We start from the raw sequence: 22,721 nt of genomic DNA on the forward strand, positions 1-22,721 counted from the left end.
GCCTGTGTCCAAAGAAGAGCAACAAAACTTGGGTCTGGAAGGGTGAAGGGTCTGGAGCACAAGGCTCATGAGGAGCAGCTGAGGGAACTGGGATTGTTTAGTCTGGGGAAGAGGAGGCACAGGGGAGACCTTAATGCTCTCTATGAATACCTGAAAGGAGGTTGGGGTGGGGGTTGTCTCTTCTCCAGATGACTGTGATAGGATGAAAGTAAAGGCCTCAAGTTGTGCCAGGGAAGATTCAGATTGTGTACTAGGAACTATAGCCTTCTCAGAAGGAGTCTTTAGACACTGGAATGAGCTGCTCAGGAAGGTGGTGGAATCACTGTCCCTGGAGGTGTTCAGTAAGGGTAGATGTGGCACTGAGGGACGTGGTTAGCAGACAGATGAGTCAATGGTTGGACTAGATGATCTTAGTGGTCTGTTCTGACCTCAATGGTTCTATGAACATGAAGTGCCATTGTTCCTGTTTGGGACCAGGAGTTCCATTTCTTGACAGAAGTGGCTGTTACATCACTGGTGACGTTTGTAGATTGGGAAAGAGCACTGGATAGGGATGTCTCCGTAAGAAGCTATTTCCGCCCTCAGAAAGACAGGAAGTGTGACGGGTGAGGCGGGGTTGCCAAGCCCACTGTGGATCCAAGAAGCAGGGTGAGCTGCTCACCAGGAAGAACATCCACACTCTGCCCGGGGCTCTCACTCTTCTACGTGCTGGGAATAACCTCCAGACCTAGGCCCCGTTCCTCACTGTATTCAGGAAGGCGACAGAAGGACGGTCAGAATCAGAGCCAAGAGGATGTTTGTTTGTCACTGGACTTGCTGGCAAGAGCATTCCCGTAGTGCACCGACTGCGCCACTGCAAAGCCACTGGCACAGAAGTGGTTCAGAGTTCTTAGCTACTGGAAATTTCACACAGCACGCCTGTTGGATACTCTGAGGACAGGCATCGTTATGGAGCAGACATGTCTAGACCGGATTTCTTCCTGGCAACATTCAGCTGGGAAAATCCAGGGGTTCTTGCTCCTTCCTCTGCTCTGCAAATGCCATTGGATCAATGGGAGTTCACCACTGTAGTGAGCTCCTGTCCTCTGGAATAGCATGGCCTTTCTGTAGGCATGGAAGCAAAGAACGGCCTCCTCTGTTGTGAACCCAAACCCCTTCCTCCACTGGGATCCACAGACCACCACTTTTGCCCCCCACCAGTTTCTGCACTGACCTGCAGAAAACAATCTGCTACAAGAAGATCACATTCTTCTTTGCATGAGCGTGTAGAGCCTGTGCTAGGCTTCCTCAGAGCCCCCAGAGTTCATCCCAAGCAGGACAGAGCTGCAGGAGCTGCTGTGGTGTGCCTGTTGCATTTACCACAACACAACCAGCAGAACCAGGGCCTATTGCTGACCTGGAACACCAGATCTCTCTGAGTCCTTCAAAAAGTGATAAAGTGCCCCTGCTTTTTGTCAGTAAACTACACAAAATTGCATTTGACGCTAGCTGTGATCATAACTAAGACACGAATGGGTGACACGGTGTGTCTATCTGCCCTGCTGGTTTTATGTGCCAAGTGCTGTGATGGGGTGAATAGAAAAAGATGTGTATTGAGCGGGTATTCTAAGATCTGTAATTGGATTAGTTGCAGACCCTTCACAAAACCGAGATCGAGTCACTGCTGATTAAACAAGAAAGGTGATGAGAAGTTACATAAATGTTCTCTCTCCATGCAGCCTTACAGTTAAAGGAAAGTATAAGTTAATTTGGCAGATAAATATGCAAATTCCCCAACTTGAAAGAAACATATAATTTTATCTGGTGCTTTTAAATGTTTGAAGTGGCTTAAACATAGCGGTAGAAAAACAAACTGGAGTTCAGGATGTCTGTTAAAATGAAAACTAAGCTTTCCTCCAGGAGTTAGCTTGCCACAGTTGCTACAATTTCTGGAATTTCCCCTGCTCTGCTGCATGAGTGTGGTGTGAGCACCCTTAATTTCTTATGGCTGCTAATCCAAGCACCCCGCAGCCTGTATCATTCGTTTCCAAATGACAAGAGGGGGAACAGGAGGAACATTGGCAGCCGTGGGTCAGAAGGAAGCCCACGTTCTGCCTGAACCATGGCCCGCTGTAACTGTGCTGTGCTGTTGGCAGGGGAGCACGGCCGGTGAGCTGGCTGCTGCGGGAGGCACAGAGGGCAGACCCCCGCGTGCACATCGGCAGCTGCCGCAACAGCAGCGGGCAGAGCTGCAGCACGCTGCTCCTCAGGAACGCCACGGCCAGCGACACCGGGTACCTCACCTGCGTTCATGACGACGCCCCATCCAGCGAGGAGCTCATGGCCAGGATTTATGTGTTTGTTAAAGGTAAGAACTTCCTTTGGTTTTGGTTTTATGCCTTTTTGTAATGTAAAATCAGTGCTACAAGAAGCAGCCCGGTTCCAATGCTTGCACAAATCCTACCTCGCCAACCCGGCACGCACAGCTGTGGCACTCTGCACAGGCTGGGATACACCTGGGTTTTCAGGCCAGATGAATTAATTCATGGGGACAGAAGTACAAGAGCCAGAAATTGGCTATCTCATTCAATTCTATCACTTGAAGACGAGGTTGTCCTGCCTATTTTTCTGTTCCAAGTAAGTGAACACTGATTTCTTTAAATGTCTTTTCCTTCCTTTACCTTTTAAGACCTTTTAAGGCTTTTGCTACCACAGTGCTTTTCCTGAGATTCACCCTCAGTACCCAAGTCCTCTTCCTCCCCAGGCATCAAACTCCCCGACAACAGTCTCTGCGGTTCCTGCCTCTCCTACACAGTTGTGTACTGCTTTGTCCTTCACATCTGTGGGACGTACTTAGCAAAGCCAAATGGCCGCATTATACACATTGGATGGGGTTTTTTTTTGGTGAAAAATGGCCTATTGCTCATTTCTGTTCTCTCAAGCTGCCTCTTCTATTTGCGTCAGAATCACTGGGTTCACATCTAATAACAAATGGAAAGTAAATGTAACACTGAACAACCATTTCGATAATAGGACCTTTTGTTGAAAGAATATTCCCAGAAATTGTTGATGTATTTTTCCAGTTCATTTGACAATTGATCTACTAAACTGTGAAATCATTTTGGATCTTCCAAGCTGAGATGGTGAGTAGTCAGACAGAGGAGCTGAGGTTTTGTGTCATGGCAAGGGATCGCATGAGATCCACTGGTGCTGAATGGGGTTACTGTGCAATTCTCTACAAATACTCAAGAAAATGAGTGAATTCTATTTTTCCAGTAACTGCTAAAATGTGATTCTTTGAATCCTCTTACTGAAGCAAATACTAGAGATGCAATGGGTTTGGCTAACGTGGTCTGCCCACACGACTAAATTCAATTTCGGAAGTACTGGGTGAACACACCTGTGTGATGCATGTGGATAAGATTTTCCAATCTCTTTATGTCTGTTGTAAATAGTCCCTTTCTGCCCTCATCCTGCTTTCCCAGCAAGTCTTCCTCTTATCGGAAAGTGGCTTTTTGGTGTTACTTGTTAGTTCCTGTAGTCACTTTTTTTCTCCCTTTCTATTTCCTTTCTCTTTTTTTTCCCCTTGTTTCTCTAAGCCCTGGTTTCTTTATCCACCCTAGTTCTTGTGCTGAGCTGTTTCCTTTTCTCATTACGCACCACTCAGATGCCCTACATCCAAGATTGTTAATCCAACTCAATGCCTACACGTCAGGAAACAGTGCATTGAAAACTCAATTCTCTATCCTGATTCAGTGCCATGGCTGGCTACCCAGGACTCCATGACTCTATGGTGAGAACATGAGCAGGAAATCTTATGGATCTTTTGGGACTGCCTAAGTATATATCTTAAGAAAATATCCCAAGTTATGAAATGTTTGCTGGTGATGCACTTGGAACAGTGTCAGTCTAAAAAAAAATCACAGGATGTCCTCTTGCTAGCCTGAGAGTTCTGTGCCAATGTTCCCCTTAAAAACAGCATGGCAAGGCAGTTTGCTCTAAATCACCCTCAAAGATTCTCCCCTCTCAGAAGAGATTTACTGTATTTTAGAAGTTGCTGAAGGAAGCGTACAGAAAGTGAGTCAGTCTGCACCATGCACAGGTGAGCCAGTGAGCAGACGCTCTGCACCGTGTCCCCCCAAGACAGCTGCTCACCCACAACGCAGCCCCACCACAGCACTGCAGCCCATAAGCCTGCAACTGCCTCTGGGCTCTGACCTGCCAGCCTGCAGCAGCTGCTCGGCCCTGGGGAGGTGAAGTTGTACCTCAGCGTGGATGCAGGAGGGGCTTCTCTTCCCCTGTAATTCCTGTGTGTTTGCTGAATACCAGCAGGCTGTTCTGGGGATGAGAAAGCTGTTTCTCAGCAAGAGTGTATCGTGGGGCTGAGCGAGGCATTCAGAACATATCCTTTCCTTCAGTTTTTACACATGCCCTGTTAAGGAGCTTCGACATGCAGTTTCTGGGCATCCCTAGGAAACCCATCCGTTGTCTCCAAGTGAAGAAACTCGCAGCTCCTGCTGAGCACCAGAAGAAGCAGAAGCCCCAGAGCCGTCTCGGGATGTTTTGCGGAGGAGCATGGCTGGGCAGGCTGTTTGCAGCACCGAGCCAGGTGGGGTGAGAAAATGTGGAGCCAGGCCCTGAAGGCTGGAGATTCTTCTGAGGTTACAAGCCAGCATTGCCAAAAAAGGAAGGAATGGTATTTTTTTCCCTTCATTCCTGGCCTGCTGCTTGACACCAAAATGAGTACATGATTGTATCGGAAGCCCAGCTTACTGGCTATTATTTCCTGTGCTTGCTTCTGTTTTTACAGCCTCCCTGGTGGAGCTTCTAAGCTCTGCCAGAATCTGGCATGCAGCAGCACTCCCCCGTGCACTCAGGCCGTGACCCCCACACACCAGGCAGCCCATGGGGACCGAAGGCAGCGGTCAGTGCTGTGCCTCAGCTGCACTGCCAGTTTGCAGGGAGGCAGCACTCAGGACCTCAATCCTGAATCATTGTTCTCAAGGCCTTTTTTCACTTCCTGCTGCAGCTGCAAGTCCCGAGGATTGTAATTAAAAAGCAGACAATCCCCTTCTCCTGTCGCCCATCTCCTCATTGAAAATACAAAGTAGCTTGGGGATGGAGTAGAAATAATCAGGAAGTTTTTAACTGCTCATCTAATTTCAGTGCAGCTCTGAGGGAAAGGCTCTGCAGTGACAGGGGAGCGAGGCAGCCAGCTCTCTGCTCTGCCTTCTGCAATTATCCTTCCCGAGCAAATGGTCTTCCTGGGGAGCGTACTCATTTATCTCAAGCTTTGGGACTCCTGAGCCCAAGGAAGGGGCAGACTCCTATCTCATGTTCCAACGCGGAGAGCCCTCTCTGCTGGGCTTCCTAGGGCATGTATAAAATTGAACATGACTCAGAGATGGAGGAAAACAGAAACAAAAAGATTTTCTCCACACCTCAGCCTAGACAGAAATCAGCCCTTGCAGCTCTCGTATTTGAAATACTGTCAGCAAACAGCTGATAGTCCCCAGGGTGTCAGCTGGAAGTGCCCTGCACCAGCCCAGTGCTACCTTGGCTTAGGCGGTGATTTCCTCACAGCCCTCAGCTCCATATAGCAGCATGGGGTTTGCTGTACTTCTCTGTACTACTCAGCTTGAGGAGCGGGAAGGAAAATGGGTTCTGTTCTGTTTTGCTCTCCTTTGTCAGCAAATTGTGCATCCTACAGTGGTAATTGGAGCCGGTCACATCTTGCAAAATATTGTCTAGAGAACTTCATCCAAGTTTCCGTGCTGTGCTTTGGTTCCTGTCCACACACACCAGTGGTCCTGCTTTGCTAGAACAGTAGTGGACATCAAGACATGGAAACAGGAGTTCAGGAACAGACATTCCCTATTTCTTTTTGTGCAAGGCAAAGATCCTACTCTGCTTCTTTAAATAAATAGGGCCACGATAGGGCTGATGCTCAACAGACTACTCCAAAACCAGCGAGTCCCACCTCCTCTGACCACTGGCACCAAGCAGTATATACATGTGCAGTACATCTGTGCTGGCTGCCATGCAGGGTCTGATATCATGGGGCAGAAGCTGCTCATGCCTGGTGTGGTTCACCCTTTCAACATGTCCATTGGTGAACACTGTAACACTGGCTTCCTGCTTAGGCCCAGCCAGCTGCTGGTGGTTCACATGGCAGTGGATGTATCCAAGCAGCTTGTCTTATCATAGCATGCATCTCACTGCTCATCAGCTCTGGCAGCACGGCATCACAGGGAAGGATATGATCTCCCTCTGCTGCTGCGAAGAACAGAGAAGGCAGGAGGGACAACTGCTGCATCAGGGCTGAGTGTCACATCAGCCACAGTCCCTTCTTTATCAAATGCCACAGCCCAGAGATACGAAGCTCCATCTCCTTCATAATTCCTTGTTGAGAAGAATCTAAAGAGGATGGAAATGCATGAAAGCACCCTTCACATGACCATATTTTTGTTTCAGCATTCTTTGAAGCTGATTTCTGCCTCCTTAATTCTCTTGACAGTTCACAGAGATAATTTGACTGTGAGAAGCAGCCCTGACTTGGGCTTTGGCTTGCTCTCCAGAAGATATTACCAATGCTGGAGTCACATTTCTTCCTCCTTTCACGCTGGAGGCATCAAGACAGCCACACGTGCTGCCAGACACTCAGCTAGCTGAGACAGGCACGTGGTGTCCATCTGCTCAGCATGCATCCCAGCAGATAAGCTGGCTGTCTCTCAGACTGGTGGAAGGGTCTGGCTCCATATTCAGGGCCACATGGTGTGGGAATATAGGCTATGTCAACATGCACAGCTTTCTGTGCTGTTCCTCAAATATAAAGGTCTGGATAAAGGACTGGATACAGGGGAAAAAAGAGCTGCATTCAATTCTCAATCAAGACAATCAGTATCTTCAAATCATATCCTAAACTTCACTCCTCCACTTTCAAGTGGAGGAGCCTTGCAAGATATGATGCTAAGCAAGCAGCATTGTGTTCTGGCATGCTGTCAGTGACAGCACTTGACTTCCAGCAGCAAGATGTAATTGCCTCCTCCTTTAAACTCATACAGAATTCCTAAACAAAAGCCTGACAGACAAAATCACAAACACATTTCCCCCACTTCTTCTTTCTCACTGGTTTTCCACCCAGTAATCACTGATTGCTGAGCCTTGCCCCAGCTGAGCAGCTGGCTGCAGTTAATACAGGAGATCAGTTCTTAGCGATGGGACTTCAGTAGGGGAATGTGTCCTACAAACTCTGTGTCTGCTGAAAGTCTTGTATAATGGGTAATCAGAATTCATGCATTCATCTGACACTTGAAACATAGTTTTTGCCAATGCATGGAGACTTTTTTTAAAATCCATTCTGTCTTGTTGTTTTTTTTCTGCTCAGCATTGAAAGGAATTTTGCTCGCACAATTTTTGAAGTAACATTTTATAAAATAATATTTTTCTCTACAAATATTCCTGTGTTTCTAATGGCAATCTGCAAAGGAAGAATGTACTTCATTTGACCAAAACAAAATGCTTCATGTTGACTCAGAATGGCTTCTGGGGGCTTAGCAGTCACTTTTGTTTTGCCTAAAGATAAAATATTCTGCTTTCTGTTTAATCTAAACATTCCACCACTGATTCTTTTCATTTGCCTGCCAAACTGAAAAGTCCTTTATTTTCAAAGATCCAATTTCAAAACAAGATGACTTTCTAGATGTTACCTCTGCACCTGGAAGCTTCGATAGGCTACCAGGATGAATACAGCAAGTCAGGCAATTTTCTTGTAATGCCTTCCAAAATTCCGTGACCAAAGTGTCACTTAACTGATAACAATTATGAATGTTTTGAGTGTTCTTGGCTTTGAAGAAGAAAAAACTCATGGGGTTTCATGTGAAAAAATGAACCAAAGGACCTGAGAAACTGATTCCTCAGACTTTCCAGTTACTCTATTCTTGTAAGATACTACTGAAGGAAGAAGAGCAATGGGGAGGGTGTATACCTTCACTGTGTTTTCAGCAGGAACAAAGTGAGAAGCAAAGTGCGTGGTCTGAAGACTGGACTGAATGAATCCAGCTGAAACTTGAGAATTTTTGGGAATTTGAAAGAATTGAACAGTGGTGCATGAAACGTGACTGCCCTCAAAGGCCACTTAGTGTGTGTCATCTGTGAGCTGGTGGATGGTAACTGAAGGGAGAGGTGATGTTATCTCCACAGGTTTAGATGTGATACAAATGCCATGAGACAATTTGTCTTCACGATGTACGAAACAGGAGCAGAAATGAAAAGCACCCAACGCCCTGTACGAAGTCCTGTGCACACGTCTCAGGCTCTGAACACACAGGGGATGCAATGCTGGGAAGGAAGGATCCTGAGCGCACAGCACGCTGAGTGGAGGGGTGTAGTGCATCCCTGCCGGGCCTGGGGAGCAAGCTGTGCGCTGCCCAAGTGGCTGAGTTAGAAGGGACTCATCTCCAGCACTAATTAATCGTGTCGTGGGCAGAAAGAGAATTTAAACATGAAGGGCTTCTCTGCCTGAAGGAAAGCCATGTTCTTGTAGGCACTTGACCTTTGAGTCTCTTTGTGCGCAGTGTGCTTGATTTTCTGCCGGCTCCCTCCCCCGCTGCCCTGCCTTCCCTCAGTTTGCTGCACGTTCCCCCCAAGCTGTGCAGGGTGAGCAGCAGCACCCGACCTGGCTGCAGTTTCCTGCAAACCACCACTGACCTGCAGGGCCGGCCAGCCTGGGGCTGGAGGAAGGGGCCTCTGCCTCTCCATCAGTCACTCACGTGCTGCAGCTCTTGTCTTTCTTCACATATAATGAGCTTTGCAGCCTGCAGTAAATTATTCTTCTTAGCTGTCCTATGGCAATTTATGGGTGTTTTCTTATGGGTAAGATTCATAGGGCATATTACCTTCCCATCTCAGGAGGAACAGATGTGCCAAGCTATTTTCATCAAGTGTTTCTTCACTAAGAATTTTTTTCCTGGAGTTCAGCGCTGCTAAGAGAAGGCTTCCAAGCCTTGCATTGCAGGACAGCACCTGCATTTTCCATGACACAGCTTTCCCAGTTTGACAGTTGAGTGCAATTGATTTCCACCATCTGGAGTCTGAGATCTTCCTTGAGGCCCAGGTTATCATTTTTAAAGGATAGTGACCCTGTCCCTTTTGTTTCAAGAAGTTCTGTCTCTCTGAGGCTTTTTTTACAGTGAGTAAACTGCCTGCTGATTAACTGACGGTGGGGAACGTGTTTGTAAAGCTGGCAGTGACACTCCCAGTGTCCAGCAGATCATTTTTCTGTGCCAGTCAGTCTGACCCATGTAAGAGTTTCATGAAGGATTCCATTTTTTTCTGAGCAAGAGTAAAAGTATCAGCTAGCACTTGATTCGTTCCCTATTCCGTATTTATTCTTTGTCATTTTGTTAAGATCTCAGGCTGAGCCACTTTAATTTGCTTATCTGTTAAATGAGCAGCCCAGCTGCCTGGGAAACACTCCTGTCCAAAGCCTCTCCTGTCCAAAGCAAGAGAAGCTGGCTCGCTCCCGCTTTCATGGCTGTTAGAGCAGCTGGAATGAAGCCCCAGCAAACTGCAGGATGCACAGCTCTGCTGCTCTGCACACTGGTCCTCTTTGGGGCTCAATAGTCCCTATAACCCAGAGCTGCTTTTTGTTGCTGATATTTGCCAAGAGATTTTAAAGCCCTATCTAGATTTTAAGTGGTAATGTGAAAGGCTGAATGTATATATTTTGCCTTTCGGTTCAGACAGTAGCTTATGCTCTGGGACAGTGTAATTCTAGCAACTGTCTAGACATATGGCAATTCAGCCATACGTCAGTTCAGCCATTAGGAGTCAGTTAGGAATGAAATATAGCTTATGCAGTATAGGCTGTGAATTCATGCTTCCCTCTGAGGTGTTCTTCAGTCATTAAGCAGTGTCACGACTATGAGTATCTGTTCCATTTACAATTTAAATAAGTGGATTATTTTTAGTTCTGTTGTGATGCCGAAAATTTGGCAGATGTCAGTCCTGGAGGTGAGGAGAAACGATGAAGGAGAACGGGGTTAAGGAATGGTTTGTTTTCTGTGGAGAGGAAATACTTCAGAGAAATTGTGTTATGTTTTGACTGAAGTGCTTCAATTATTGCATAATTCAGTGTTTTCCTATGTTTTAGGATTATTTAACCTTTTTGCTTAGCTACCTTCTTTTGATTTTTTTGCTTCTTAAACAAACATTGCTGTTTGTTTTAAATAGCTGTTTTTTAAACTTTCTAACTTTCAATTCCTACAAACTGTGAAATTCCTTCTAAAAACAATGGCACAAATATTTTAAAATTCAGCTGAAGAATTAGTCAAAAACTGATCCAGATTTGTGAATAGTTTAGCACCAAAAGCTCCTTTTTCATAGCAAGTCTCCTCTTGGTCTATATTCTTGTCTCATCCCTTTGTCCCAGGGCAAAGCAGTTGTTCTCTTTTTGCCCATAAGAGGAGAAATAGATACGAATGTGCCTCCCCTAACACTTTTTTGTACTCTCACTGTTCACTGGAAATGCAAATCTACTTTCTCAGTAGATTTTTTCCTATAGCAAGTAATCCAAGGACAGGATCTTCTTGGAAGTAAAAGGGCCTCCTGCTATTTGCATAAGCTTTAAATTTGCCTGTGAATGTATCATCACATTTGATATATTCCAAGCATGGGTTAGCTGGAGAGCAAGACCGCAGAGGCACTAAGCAGCACTAATGTTCACACACAAACATTAAACACATGTTTGCACTGTAACTCAATAGAGGAATGCAGTTGACCTGTTTGGAAACTGCAGTAGACAAACCGTACTGAGTGTAAATATTTCATATTAGTTTTAGGGGTTGGAACAAGCTACAAAGCTGTAGGCACGAGATCAGGTTTCTCAGCTGGAGGCTTGATTAGATCCAATGCCTGCCTAGCCAAAAAGTTCAGATGTGTTTCCGAAACTTCCTACATGTGGGGAGATAAGAGGTCTGTGTTTCATTCTAATTAGTATCTCTTACAACGTTTCTTACAGTGCCTTTCCTCCACAGTACGTGTTTTTAATAGATTGATGCAGTCAGAAAAAATGAATAGCGTGGAATAGAAGCTGACACGAAAAGGCATTGCTGGAAGTGATAGACTTCATCCCGATTTCTGGTCTTTGTCTTCAGTTTCACTGCCTCACGTTCAGATCAGAAAGCGTGCAGCCAGAGCTCTGCAGGGCCCCTGCTGGCCCCTTATCACAGCTCCCCACGCTGAGCACGCAGCTCCTGTACCTGCACAGCGATCCAGGTCCTTTTGTAAAACAACTCTGGCAGTGTTGACCTTTCTGATGAGCCGTGCCACCATTTGATTCCATCATGACTGAAGCACACTTCATCTGCTAAGAACCCTATTTCCAATTCTCAGCTAAAATTAAGCTATCGAAAGTACAAAAGTCGACAGTCCCACTATCCTGCCTCAGTCCTTACTTCTCACGCTTCATGTTTTTGTGAGGAAAACTGTTCTGGGCTGTGGAGAGCATGAACTCCAACTCCACATCCAGTTTGTTCTTTGCGATTGATTCCAAGTGAGAGCACCCACACATTTCCATGGCATTCCTTAAGCAGGGACTGTTGTCATTAGCAAAGAAATGAACGCTGATATCTCCATATGAATAACCTATTCCCAGACAAGTTAACAGTCGTGGGGTAACAAAGACAAAGTGAGTGAGATAAACCACTTCTGTTTTCCTTTGCCAGTGGAGTTGTATTTTGGAATGGACAAGCAAATCCAAACCTCACATTCTGCATTCAAACTACTCTACAGGTCACCAATAAGCAGCACTGATTTCTTGCAGGAGATCAAAACTCCCAGAGCTGAGAGATGATGTGAAGAGGGATGTGCTGCCCAGCCAGTGACAGATTTTCTCTTTTCAAAGCCTAAAAGTCTCTCACCATCAAAGCTTAATTTAATGCACTTAAGTGAAATGGTGTAAACTGGCAGCTATAACATAACTGTAGCACTTCTATGCAGTGCGTTTGACCCTTGCAACATACTTGAGCGCTTCACTCCTATTTAATGACAGGTAGACCAGCACAGAATACAACTGCTCCCTGCTGCCCAAAGGGTGAACACTTGTTTTAAACAGAAAATGGATCCCCCTTGATTTGAAGCAAAACACTGTTTGCCAACACATGGGTTACTGGAAAGGAGAAATTTGGGAGGCTTTTGCCATTTATTTGAACCCCTTGTCAATAACAGACAAAATAGAGAACTCTCAGAAAGGAGTACTTGGAATTTTGAACATTTCAATTACAGAACTATTTCCTCACTAGCTAAAAATGTTAGAGAAATATTTTGTTATCTTTTCCTGGAGATTTAAGAACATTCTCAGTTCTTCTGACAGATGAAGGAGAGAGCTCTGATACAGTAATACAGGGGCTAAAGGGACGCACAGATAGCCTTACCCTAACTTCAGTTCAACTGAGGCTTTCTTTAATCACAGAACAGCTGCCACAACAGCCCTAGATGCAAAGTGAGAGAATGCACTTAGGCAAAGGGGTCGTGGTCAGCTGGACTGGAACAGTGGTGGCAGAGCACGACAGTGGCACCAATCAGACTCCTAAACACAGCCTGTGGCTTTGCTTTTTGTGTTCACGAGGCATCTGGACAGTGAGCAGCATTTACTGAAGATGCTGCACTCCATGCAGGCAGCTCAGACCAGCGTCCTACAAAGAGGGGACACAAGGAGCCACAAGAGCATAGCTAGATCCTCCAAGCAATTAGTAATGGATTTTTTTACTCTATAAAAATCCCTCAATATTACATCAGGAATTAGAAAGGAAACACAGCAGGAGGATGCAAGGCTCGTTCAGAGGCACGTTCTAGGCAGGTTGAGGTTACTGTATGGCATCCATATACTGTCTTGTCAACAGCATAATCCAAAGCAAAATGGCTGGTTGCCTACATTGCATGCTGTAGTCAGCTCTGGATTAGCTGATTGGCATCTGAAACTTTATACCATAGGATATCAAGTTAAAGAATTTTTTTACAAAAATCTTGACTGCTTGATGGTCTCACATTCTTTTAATCTCCTGATGACCATCACTGTATCCATACAATGAAAAATCAGTAAGGCTCAGAAGCTTTATTAAATTAAACTACCTCTGATTCTTATTTATTTCTATGATACATGTATATCCTGTCTGATTTATTGTGGCAAATCTGTAGAAAATCCTACAGTTCTCTAAAGGTGTGACCAAGTTACTTCTGTGTTAATCTGTACCCTTATGGTAACACTTAATTGCTGTGGAATTCTGATGAGCTGCAGTGTAATAGCAGCTGTGAAAGAAATTCAGAGCATCGAGGAAAGAACTAACCCATGTGCCATGGAGACCAGCAGAGCCAGTTATTAACTGCATTGTTACAGGTGGGGAATGGATAGGAAAAGGATTTTTATTTCTTTTTAATATGATTGTGCTACAAACTAGCAAAATAAGGTTAAAAATAGGATATTCGAGATGCCACTGGATGTCCTGTCATGTGTAACAGTGGGCTCTGATCAGCAAAGGAATGGTTCTGCAAACCAGTGTTCTTCTCTCTGCAGATGACAGAAATCCATTTGTGGAGTTTCACCCGGAGCATCCCAAAATCATCTACATTCTAAAGACTAAGAAAACAGTTGTTATCCCCTGCCAAGTCACTTCTCCAGATATCAGACCCATACTTACCAAGGTAAGTGGCTGGTTTGGAGAAATTCAGACAATTCAGAGGTCTGCAGTGCCATCACAGTGGGTAAATGTGAAAAATAAAATTGATGAAGCTAGGTATGTTTCAGAAGGAAATAGAAAAGGCAGTAATCATCTGGAAGCACTGCCATCACAGTGTATTAGTGGTGAACTGTGCATAAGGCTGTTGGTGGGATTCGGTTGAGTTTATCAAATGTTCTTCACATTTCATAGTTTGATGTTCCTCCATTAAAGCTTATCAATTTTATATTGTGAACCTCTCAGAACTGTTGCCCATTTCTGCTTGATTTCAGAACGTAAAACCAAGTTTTGATCTTAGAAATAAGTGGCTACTGCTTCCTTCAGCAGCAGCCACACCTGAATGTCAAGGCTGCAGAACGGTCTGTGGAATAAAAATAGAAATTTAGGGTTCTGGGCTTCTTCAGTCAATAGGGATGTAATTGCTCAGTTAAAGAGCTTCAGAACCACTTCAGAAATATGCCTATCTCAGAAGAAGGAAAAGAACATGGGTCTCCTAGCTCCAATCCTGCCTTTTGCCCAGGAGGTGATGTGCCTCTCCATTGCCCTGCTGCCTCTGCCGCTGCCCCTTTTCCACGATCTGTTCTGGAAGGGTGTGAGATGTGATGCTGTGTTGCTGAAGGTGGTGTGCCAGCAGGGAACGCAGATTCGTGATGGCTGGCTCTGGTCTGAGGGGCTCTGCCTCTCCTGGGTGTTGGGCATCTCCTCCTTAGGGCCAGCACACGGAACACAGAGGCCTGATACAGAGCTCCAGCTCCTGCAGAAAGCGATGGCGAATTTCCAGCAGACGTGCACAGGGACAGCACAAGCCTTATTGCTTTAGCAGATCTCTATTTTTAAGTTTTGTCAGTAGGGATTAAAAGTGGGGGGATAAGGCTGCTCTCCATTTATAGCTTATCACTTCGGCCTGGATAACTGTTATCACCTTCTCCTTGGCTATAAAAATGAAACATCCCCATCTTACGTGAGCCTACTTCAACCAAATTCGCTGCTGGAATAGAGTCACATGAGCCTAAACAGGGCCTTGGAGCTCCCTGATTTATCCCCTTATTTACAGGCAACTCGGCTCTCCTGTGTACCAGCTAAACTCTCCCCTGGTAATTTCTTCAAACGCAGTCCTTTACCTTGAGGCAAGCTGCTAGAGAAATGAAATCTCCACTGAAATCTCCCTGTTGAATTGCAGAGAAAACTGTCCCCCACAGAGTCTTCCCCTGCAATGGGGAGCAGCAGCAGGGCACAGGGAGGGATGGGATGCTGAGCGCCGCTCCCGCAGGAACGCTCTCAGGAGCCGTGTGCCAGTTCCAGCAGCCAGAAAGTCACCTCTAGCACAGCCCGTCTGGGGATCCGACGGCCGCGTGGAGCCGAGGCGGCGGCTTCCCATGCGCAGGGGAAGCGGGGTGGAGAGGGGCGGAGGTGCGGCTGTGGGACGAGAGGTGAGCGAGGCGAGCGGACAGATTTAGAACATCCTCTGCTTCCAAATTTAATCTCCTATAGACAGCGAACTTCAAAGGGAGGAAAGCCGCTGTGATTTCCTTCAAGCAGCACTGACGTTTTTTGTTTGGTTGTTTAAATATATATTTTTGAATATTCTATGGAGATGTTTAATATGTGTGTAGTGTTGAAAAGGGCCTCCTGAGTGGGGTTATTTTTTCTTCCCCTTCCTCTCGCCATCAGGGAGCGGAGCTGCCAAACCATGAAATTCATCTTTATCACATATTATTATTCTTTTAGAAAATGTATTTTTCCCACCGTAAATTAAGTTCCTTATGTTACCATTATACTTTAAAATCATTGCACTCTCTGGCCTTTAAATATGTATGGGGAAAGGTACCACTCACTAATACCAAACAGATCCCGGCTAACTCTGCAGATCGTCTCTGTTATTAAGAAACAGTGCTAAGACACAAGACTCGAACTTTTAGTTTTGCTTAATATGATTTTAATTCTGGGCAAAAAAGCGTTTTCAATCCTGTCAGATCTGTTCAGTCACTGATTTGGCTCAGTATGCGTTTGCCACTTACAGCTTTGACCTTCATGGGTGTTAAAGCACGATTAAGCCTCAGGTCTCAGATCTCGTTCTGCAGCTTTTCCTGAATTTTCCTAATGGCTCTGTACAGCTCAATTACTTTGAAAGCATCTTCCCAAAATCCATGTTTCTTATGACTGTCAGAAAAGAACTGCTGCTCCAGAAGAAAGCCATGCCTGCCATCCCAAAGCAATGCCACCAGCATCTGCCCCAAACTCTTACTTCCACAGTCTTTGTTCTGTGTTGAGTACTTAGTAATAAGGGACATAAAGCAATGCCATCCCAACCAACAGTGTGTTCCCAGGTTCCCAGGATAGGTATGAGCATCAGCTCTCAAAGCCTGGAGCTGAAATTTCATCAGAAGAGGAGTTATTTAAACTGAATCCAATTTAAACCACACTGCTAATACAGGAATACTGTTTGTTTGGAGGCAGAAGAATAAATCGTGTGTTGCACACAAAAGGTGAAGAGCAACATTATGATTCTTTTTTTCAAGAATCACAGAACAATACAAATATTTAGGAATCTAGGACAACTAATGTCTGTGCTACTATGTGAATCATAGAATCAGAGAATGGTGTTTTGAGAAAAATGCATGGTGCATACCCGTAGTGCATAAAGCAAGATTTTGTTCCTAGGCACTTCCAAAAAGGTTACCCTGCAAAGCTTCCATAAGACAGGCAAAATTACTTGCAGTAAAGAGATGAGGGAAACCGGATTTACAGTGGGTGGCACCATATCTTGCATAAGGTCTGAGAGGTTTGGCGCTACTGAATCAAGAGCCCCAGTTACGATGTCCAAGTTTTGGATTTCAAACAGTTGTACCTCAGGGAGGACTCTCCTATTTGTACATGTTGTTGTTGCCTGAGATGTGTGTGGAATGAGACCAACCACTCTGAAAGGTCAAATATCTCCCTAGTGCATAAAGCAGAACAGCCTTGGCTGCTTGGCCTGATGACCTGAGGAGAAAGGGAATGTCTCAGCCACCTCCTATTGCCTGCTCTCTTTCAGTATCCTCATCTTGAAAAGCTAGACTTCAGGAAGATGGTGTGGGACCCAAAAAGAGGATTTGTCATCCCCTCTCATTCTTTTACTTATTCTGGAGTACTCGCATGCACTGCAAACATCACTGGAAGTGTGTTCTCATCCTATTACCTCGTACACAAACTGGGTGAGTGATTGCTGTGTGCCAAGGAATGACCACAGTATTTCTGCTTCATTGCTAATCCCCGGCTATTATTTATTGGCTAGCCCTAGGAATATTTGATATATCTAATTGTTATGTATCTGTAGCACATCCAAACTGCAGCACTTGCAGCAAACTGATTCTTCCCCTTGTTTTCCTATTCAATAGAACTTGCCTGATCCACTCAAACTGCCAGGTGTTGAGGTGGTACAGAACAGGAGCATTTTATTCAAACCTCACCACAGCTTTGTTTGCTTGGATAGAGCAGTATTTACACCAAAGCAAATGCCAATTTAGAATAAACAAAACATTAGATTTCTTTTTGTTTCTGGTCATTAAACACATGAGATCATGGTATAAAAACCTCATTAACATATTCATATATTTGCTTTTTTATCCTGTTTCTCATGGTGATTTACTCTGTCTTTTCCCTTGTATTTACAGTTGACCTTCAGCTCAGAATTTATATCCAAATTTGCAGCTACCAATCATTAAATTTTGAAATGCTGGAGATTAATTAAAATCCACTTCTAATTTATTTTTCTTTTCAATGTATTCTCTTTCTTTCTTTGTACGTTGTATTTTTCACAAGGAGAGATTGTGACTTCATTCCCATTAGATTATAGCATCCTTCTATGCAATTAGCACTCAGCTTTAAATAACAATGAATTTGTGTGGCAGCCAAATAAGGATCCTGTAAATATCTCTTTCTATTTTTCTTTCATTGCTGGAGTAGTGATTATTTATTACTAAAATTGTGAATGCAAAGCTGAAAAAAAAAGCCATGAGGACATCCTTATCTAGCCCCCAAGCACACCTGCAAGACCTTTCTCTGTAATGTATTGCTGTGCAGTGGTCAGAATTGTATTTGCTATGCTGCTCCACAGACTAAGAGGCATGGCCTTGAAGGAGGCTTTTTCAGAGCTGATGCATTTGAGACATCAGTAAATACAAAAGACTGAGATCTGGTGGTCCCATTCAAAAAGGAGAGGTAACTGGCCACCAGGGGCAGGAGAAATGAAAATGTTGAGTCACTTCTGAATCTTCTTTTCTTAGGAAAGAAGAAGTACAAGAATAGTATCAGAATGTTTGGGCTTTGAGGGCTGGCGCCAAACACGGCGAAAGCAAGAAAAATCATTCATAAATGAGTGTGCCCACATCTGACCGCTTTGATCAGCTGATGTTCAGGCGTTTATTCAGCTGACCTCGCTGCTCCTTACTGCGTGTTTTCAAAAGTTCCCGTAGAAACTGCAGAAGAAGATGAAGTGCTCTATAAACTGAAAGGAGCAGATGCTGGAGGGGCATTCAGAGTGTGGTTGCTACCTTAAGTGTCATTTATGCGTGGAGTGCTGTGTGCTTATACTTTTGCTTTTTTCCTTTCAGAGGGCAGAGCACAGAACCTGGCTTTGAAAGCAACTCCCAAAAAACTGCTGGTTGGAGAAACTCTCTATTTGGAATGCAAAGCAGAAACCTTCATCAACGGGCGCATCGAATTCGTATGGACGTGTCCTAGGGGGAGAGTGAGTTGATGAGAATTCAGGACTCTGCTTTGATGCAGTCTCCTACCCAAAAGAAAGATGTTCATGGTGCTGAGCACACTGGCTACTAGCTGTTCTGAAATACAGCCAACCATTTCTATGCCTACAACTGATTGTATTTTTAGTTTGAATGAATCTAAAATGCATCTACTATCTTGAGCCTGTAAATTAAACTGCAAATCTCATGCTATATAAGTGCTTGCGAGAAAAGCCAGGAGATCTTTCCTCTTGGAACAATTTCTGTCGCATTACTTGTGGCCTCTTCCCAGCTCACAACTTAAGTCTCAAGGGCAGTCATGAAGGGTGCAAGCTATCAATCTGCTCACCCATCTTGGCACTTATTAAGTAGGGGAAATGAAACAAAAGCCACTTGTATCTGCTCAGACCTCACTGAATAATTAAATTTAAATTCTGAAAGTGAGTTCTTGAGCTTTCTGTGGAATGCAAGACAGAAATGCTGAATTTGATGTAGAGCCACGTGACACTTTGATGTACTGAAACCTTCCAGTTCTCCTAAGGAAAACCAGAGAGAAGGGGTATTTCCAGATCAGTTCGTTCATCCAGTACTGTACTCATGGTTCTATTTGATGTTCAGAATTAAAATGATTGCTTTCTATTTTAATTGTGCAAAATATACATTTCAAAGGAGCATCTAAGCCTCTCGGAACAGTGTAAAATGTGCCCCCTAAAATTTGATTATTTTGGACTTATTTTGTTTACTTAACAAAAGAATGTTTGATTTTGTGAAGAAACTACAGAAAAAATGGTTTATGGAAGTGCAAGCTTCTAAATTCCAGTGTTACTGAATCCTGTTTCTTGAAACCCACATGATGGAAGAGAGTTACTTCTTTATGAAACCTCCTTAGATTTCTAATATTATAAATGCAAAATTTCTTGACCAAATATATGGGATCAAAAATCCAATCAGAATAATAAAATGTTTTCTCAAATTCTTCAGGAATTTGCATTGGCATTTGGCTATCATAATATATCTGTTATTCTTTTGGAAAGTAGGCTTTCTTTCTAAGACAAGAAAACTGACAGTGACCCCGAAAAAGGCACAGCAGTGACCCTACAGGAGATGATGGCAGTTTTGCAGTGAGATCCCTGGGATGTGAGCTGTGAGCAGAGATGATCTTTGCAGTGTCCCATGGCTTACCTGCACGCCCAGGTTTCAGCAGAGACGTGCCATAGTTCCACTGCCTCTTTCCCATTAAACTTGATAACGAGAGCTCACACAAGAGCTCTTCCTGCTTATAATATTTTATAATATTTACTTCCGTGATGGGGAGCTACGATAATTTTGATATGAATCACTGCTTTTCTTAACTGGCAGACTTTGTAAGGGTAAACAGAGCGATCCCAATTATGCCCCTTTTTGACCTCTTTTTCTGCTGACTTCCAGCACCCTTCCCCCAGGAGAACAATGGACCAGAGTGAACCCGTGTACAAGGTTGGCAGCAGCCTGACAATTGAAAATGTCACCATGGAAGATGGAGGCCTATACATATGCAGAACATTCAATGTAACGAAGCTGGAAGCTAATGTCACCGTTACGGTGTACGGTAAGTTCTGCAGCTAAACCGTCAGACCCAAGAACCAAGACTATACTTTTAGTGTAACCAAAGAATAGTGCCACATTACCAAATGTGCTGATACCTCAATGCTGTTAGGAAGAATGACAACTACTTAAAACATTAATAATCTGTAGTAAGTCTATGAGAGAGTCAGCATCCAGAACAATGTTTTCAAAAAAACATCACAGAGCTCAAGACTGCTACATCTGAGGGTATGGATGAACTGGGATTGAGCTACTTAGAAAAGGCAGCTCTGAGAGTGGTTGCTGATGCCCTGGAAAATCTGTCGGGCTGGCATTCACAGACAGCATGCCCCAGCACTTAGACATGCTGCAGCAGGGGCACAGCAGCTGCTAATTCTCTCCATTAAATAAAAAGTCCTTCATGTGGAGATATAATTCACTGACTGTGCCAGAGCTGTGCAGTCAAACTGCTCTACCAGGCTGGCGTTCCATTTGGTTGTTTCCATCTTCTGCACATCTGCAGCTGCAAAAGATCAAGGATAGGCAGAGCACTGTGTGAAGATACGAGCACTGCACTGTGGCAAATCTGCCATTCCTTGTCTTTCTCTTTGTTTCTCTTTCAAGACAAACCTTTCCTTGAGGTGTCACACAAGAAAGGGCTTTACTATGAGATTACATCAGGACACAAGTCACTGAAACTGGCTGCAAAGGTGGATGCCTTTCCTCGCCCAACTGTTGCCTGGTGAGTACCTGGAGCAAAAGCAGACATGGCCTTGTTGAGGCTCCTGTCTGGAGCAGATTTTCACTGTTGCTTCACTGACAGCAGGTATAAGTTGGGAGCACTCACAGCCACGGCCTCACAGCTCACCCAAGGAGTTTTCTCCTTTCTGTGCTGCCGTGTGCTGTGTGGAGGTGATAAGCTGTACCTCTTTCCCATGCTATTTTTCCCCTTTAGTCATGCAAACAAAAAGGTTCCTACAGAAAAAATAGAGGTTTTGTTTACACTGGACACAGAACTGTTTGGAACAGTAAAAATCTAAGGGGGAAGGGCTGCCAGTTTATTAGCTTTAATGGTGGCTAGTCTGCAAGGATGCAGGGCACAGCAGAAAGCTGCAGGACACACTATTAACATGAAAAAATATTTCTCTTCTTATCTTTTAAATAATTTACTCTGGTTGGTCCCACCAGCAATGCCAGTAACTCCTCCTAGGCACTGTAAAGGCTCCACCTGGACTGTGATGGATTAGGTGAAAAGCAGCCAACACATCAGTGAGTGCAGGAGACATTCATTTCTCTCATTGCCCTTACATCACTTGTCCTCAGCCCTGCCACTTTCTCCATGCCCTATTTCATAGGGCTCTTTCCCAGCCCCACCTCACTCACCATGGGCAATTCTGCCTGTCTCAGCTGAGCAGGAGGCTTGGCAACACTCCCCAGTGCCATACCTGGCCAGCTGAGTGCTGCTCAGGATGGCCTGCCAGCCAGCAAAAGGTGTTGCTCAGGGATGGGTTTGCTGGCTTTTCCTAGCAGCAAACTCACAAGAAATTCTCTGATGTCAGTCAAATCACTGACCTCTGCATGCCAAGAGCTATTTTTAATTGCCTCTGGTTTTTAGGAGACAGAAACCTTCCTGGGAGTTAGAGAGGGAGCACCCCCTTTCCCCTGCCAGGCTTTGTTCCCAGGGCCCAGCATGCGGCAGCTCTGTGGCAGCTGCGACCACCAGAGCCTCCTTCCCCACATGCAGCAGATGTTGACGTTGGAGGTCTTTCAGCGCAGTTTGAATGACTGCAGAGGAGGCTTTCAGCATGCTCAGACAGCAGGACACGTACCCCAGCTTCTCCTTCCACCAAGTCTGAAGCTCTGTGTGTGGCAAAGTCTGCCCTATTTCATATTCATAACCCAACTGTGGGTTAGCAGCAAGCAGGAGAAGGTCATGGAGCCTCGCCCAACCCAGTGTTAGCGATGGTTCAGGGCTGCAAATTCCTCACTGACCTGTCTGTTGACTCTAAACTCTCCCTAACACAGACCCACTTTTTTGTAAATAGTAAAGGATCATTCATACATGCTGAAAAACAGTTATGATTAATTAATATCTTGTTTTAAAACTGATGATACAAATTTTGGCTAACCCGTCACTTATTGCACTTAGTATTGCACGTGCAAGCTGATGTTTGCAGTCCACAACAATTTGAGGGCAGCTCCATTTGCATTTCTGATGATAGTTGAGCGTACAAGAAGCACTGATAACTCAGATTCATTTAAATATCTTTTTCCTGTAGCACTGCAGATGCTACTCAATCTTAGTGTGAAAGAGCATGGGAGTAGAAGCCCAATTCAAGCAGGGGTTCCTGTTCTGTCTCCAGTGCTGTTTCTGAAGGATGACCCTTTAACCACTCTCATTTGGGTACCAGTCAGGCTTTCTGAGGGCTAACAGCCATGTGTGCACATGATGAGCCTTGCTGGGCCTTTCACTACAGGTACAAAGATGGCAAACTGATCAAGGATAACCAAACTTGCTACGAGCCGGACCCAGCGAAGTACAGGCTGGGCATAAGAGATGTGAGACCAAAGCATGCTGGGAACTACACCATTGTCCTGAGCAATGCAAAATATGGCCTGTACAAGAACCTCACCATGCAGCTGGTAGTGACAGGTAAGGACTTGATGTTTGTAATGATAGTGCTGTGGTTTTTTTTCCGTGTGACGCTGTTCTTTCAGC

General features: G+C 44.7%; 1 protein-coding gene and 1 long non-coding RNA gene across 3 annotated transcripts in view; one reads left to right on the plus strand and one right to left on the minus strand.

Annotated features, from left to right (window-relative positions):
- Window positions 1–22,721, plus strand: part of LOC125699943 (vascular endothelial growth factor receptor kdr-like) — a 119,953-nt gene that overhangs the window by 32,140 nt on the left and 65,092 nt on the right. For both annotated transcript variants that reach the window (XM_048960012.1, XM_048960013.1), the window contains exons 3-9: window positions 2,136–2,347; window positions 13,553–13,680; window positions 16,750–16,909; window positions 18,308–18,444; window positions 19,868–20,027; window positions 20,627–20,744; window positions 22,480–22,655. In XM_048960012.1, the coding sequence (XP_048815969.1) occupies window positions 2,136–2,347; window positions 13,553–13,680; window positions 16,750–16,909; window positions 18,308–18,444; window positions 19,868–20,027; window positions 20,627–20,744; window positions 22,480–22,655 (1,091 nt within the window). The remainder of the gene's footprint in view (window positions 1–2,135; window positions 2,348–13,552; window positions 13,681–16,749; window positions 16,910–18,307; window positions 18,445–19,867; window positions 20,028–20,626; window positions 20,745–22,479; window positions 22,656–22,721) is intronic.
- The window catches only part of LOC125699959 (uncharacterized), a 161,363-nt gene that overhangs the window by 1,859 nt on the left and 136,783 nt on the right, over window positions 1–22,721 (minus strand). The gene's annotated exons all lie outside the window — the stretch shown is intronic.

Source organism: Lagopus muta, chromosome 13, assembly GCF_023343835.1.
Source record: "Lagopus muta isolate bLagMut1 chromosome 13, bLagMut1 primary, whole genome shotgun sequence".
In the NCBI taxonomy this organism is placed as follows: domain Eukaryota; kingdom Metazoa; phylum Chordata; class Aves; order Galliformes; family Phasianidae; genus Lagopus; species Lagopus muta.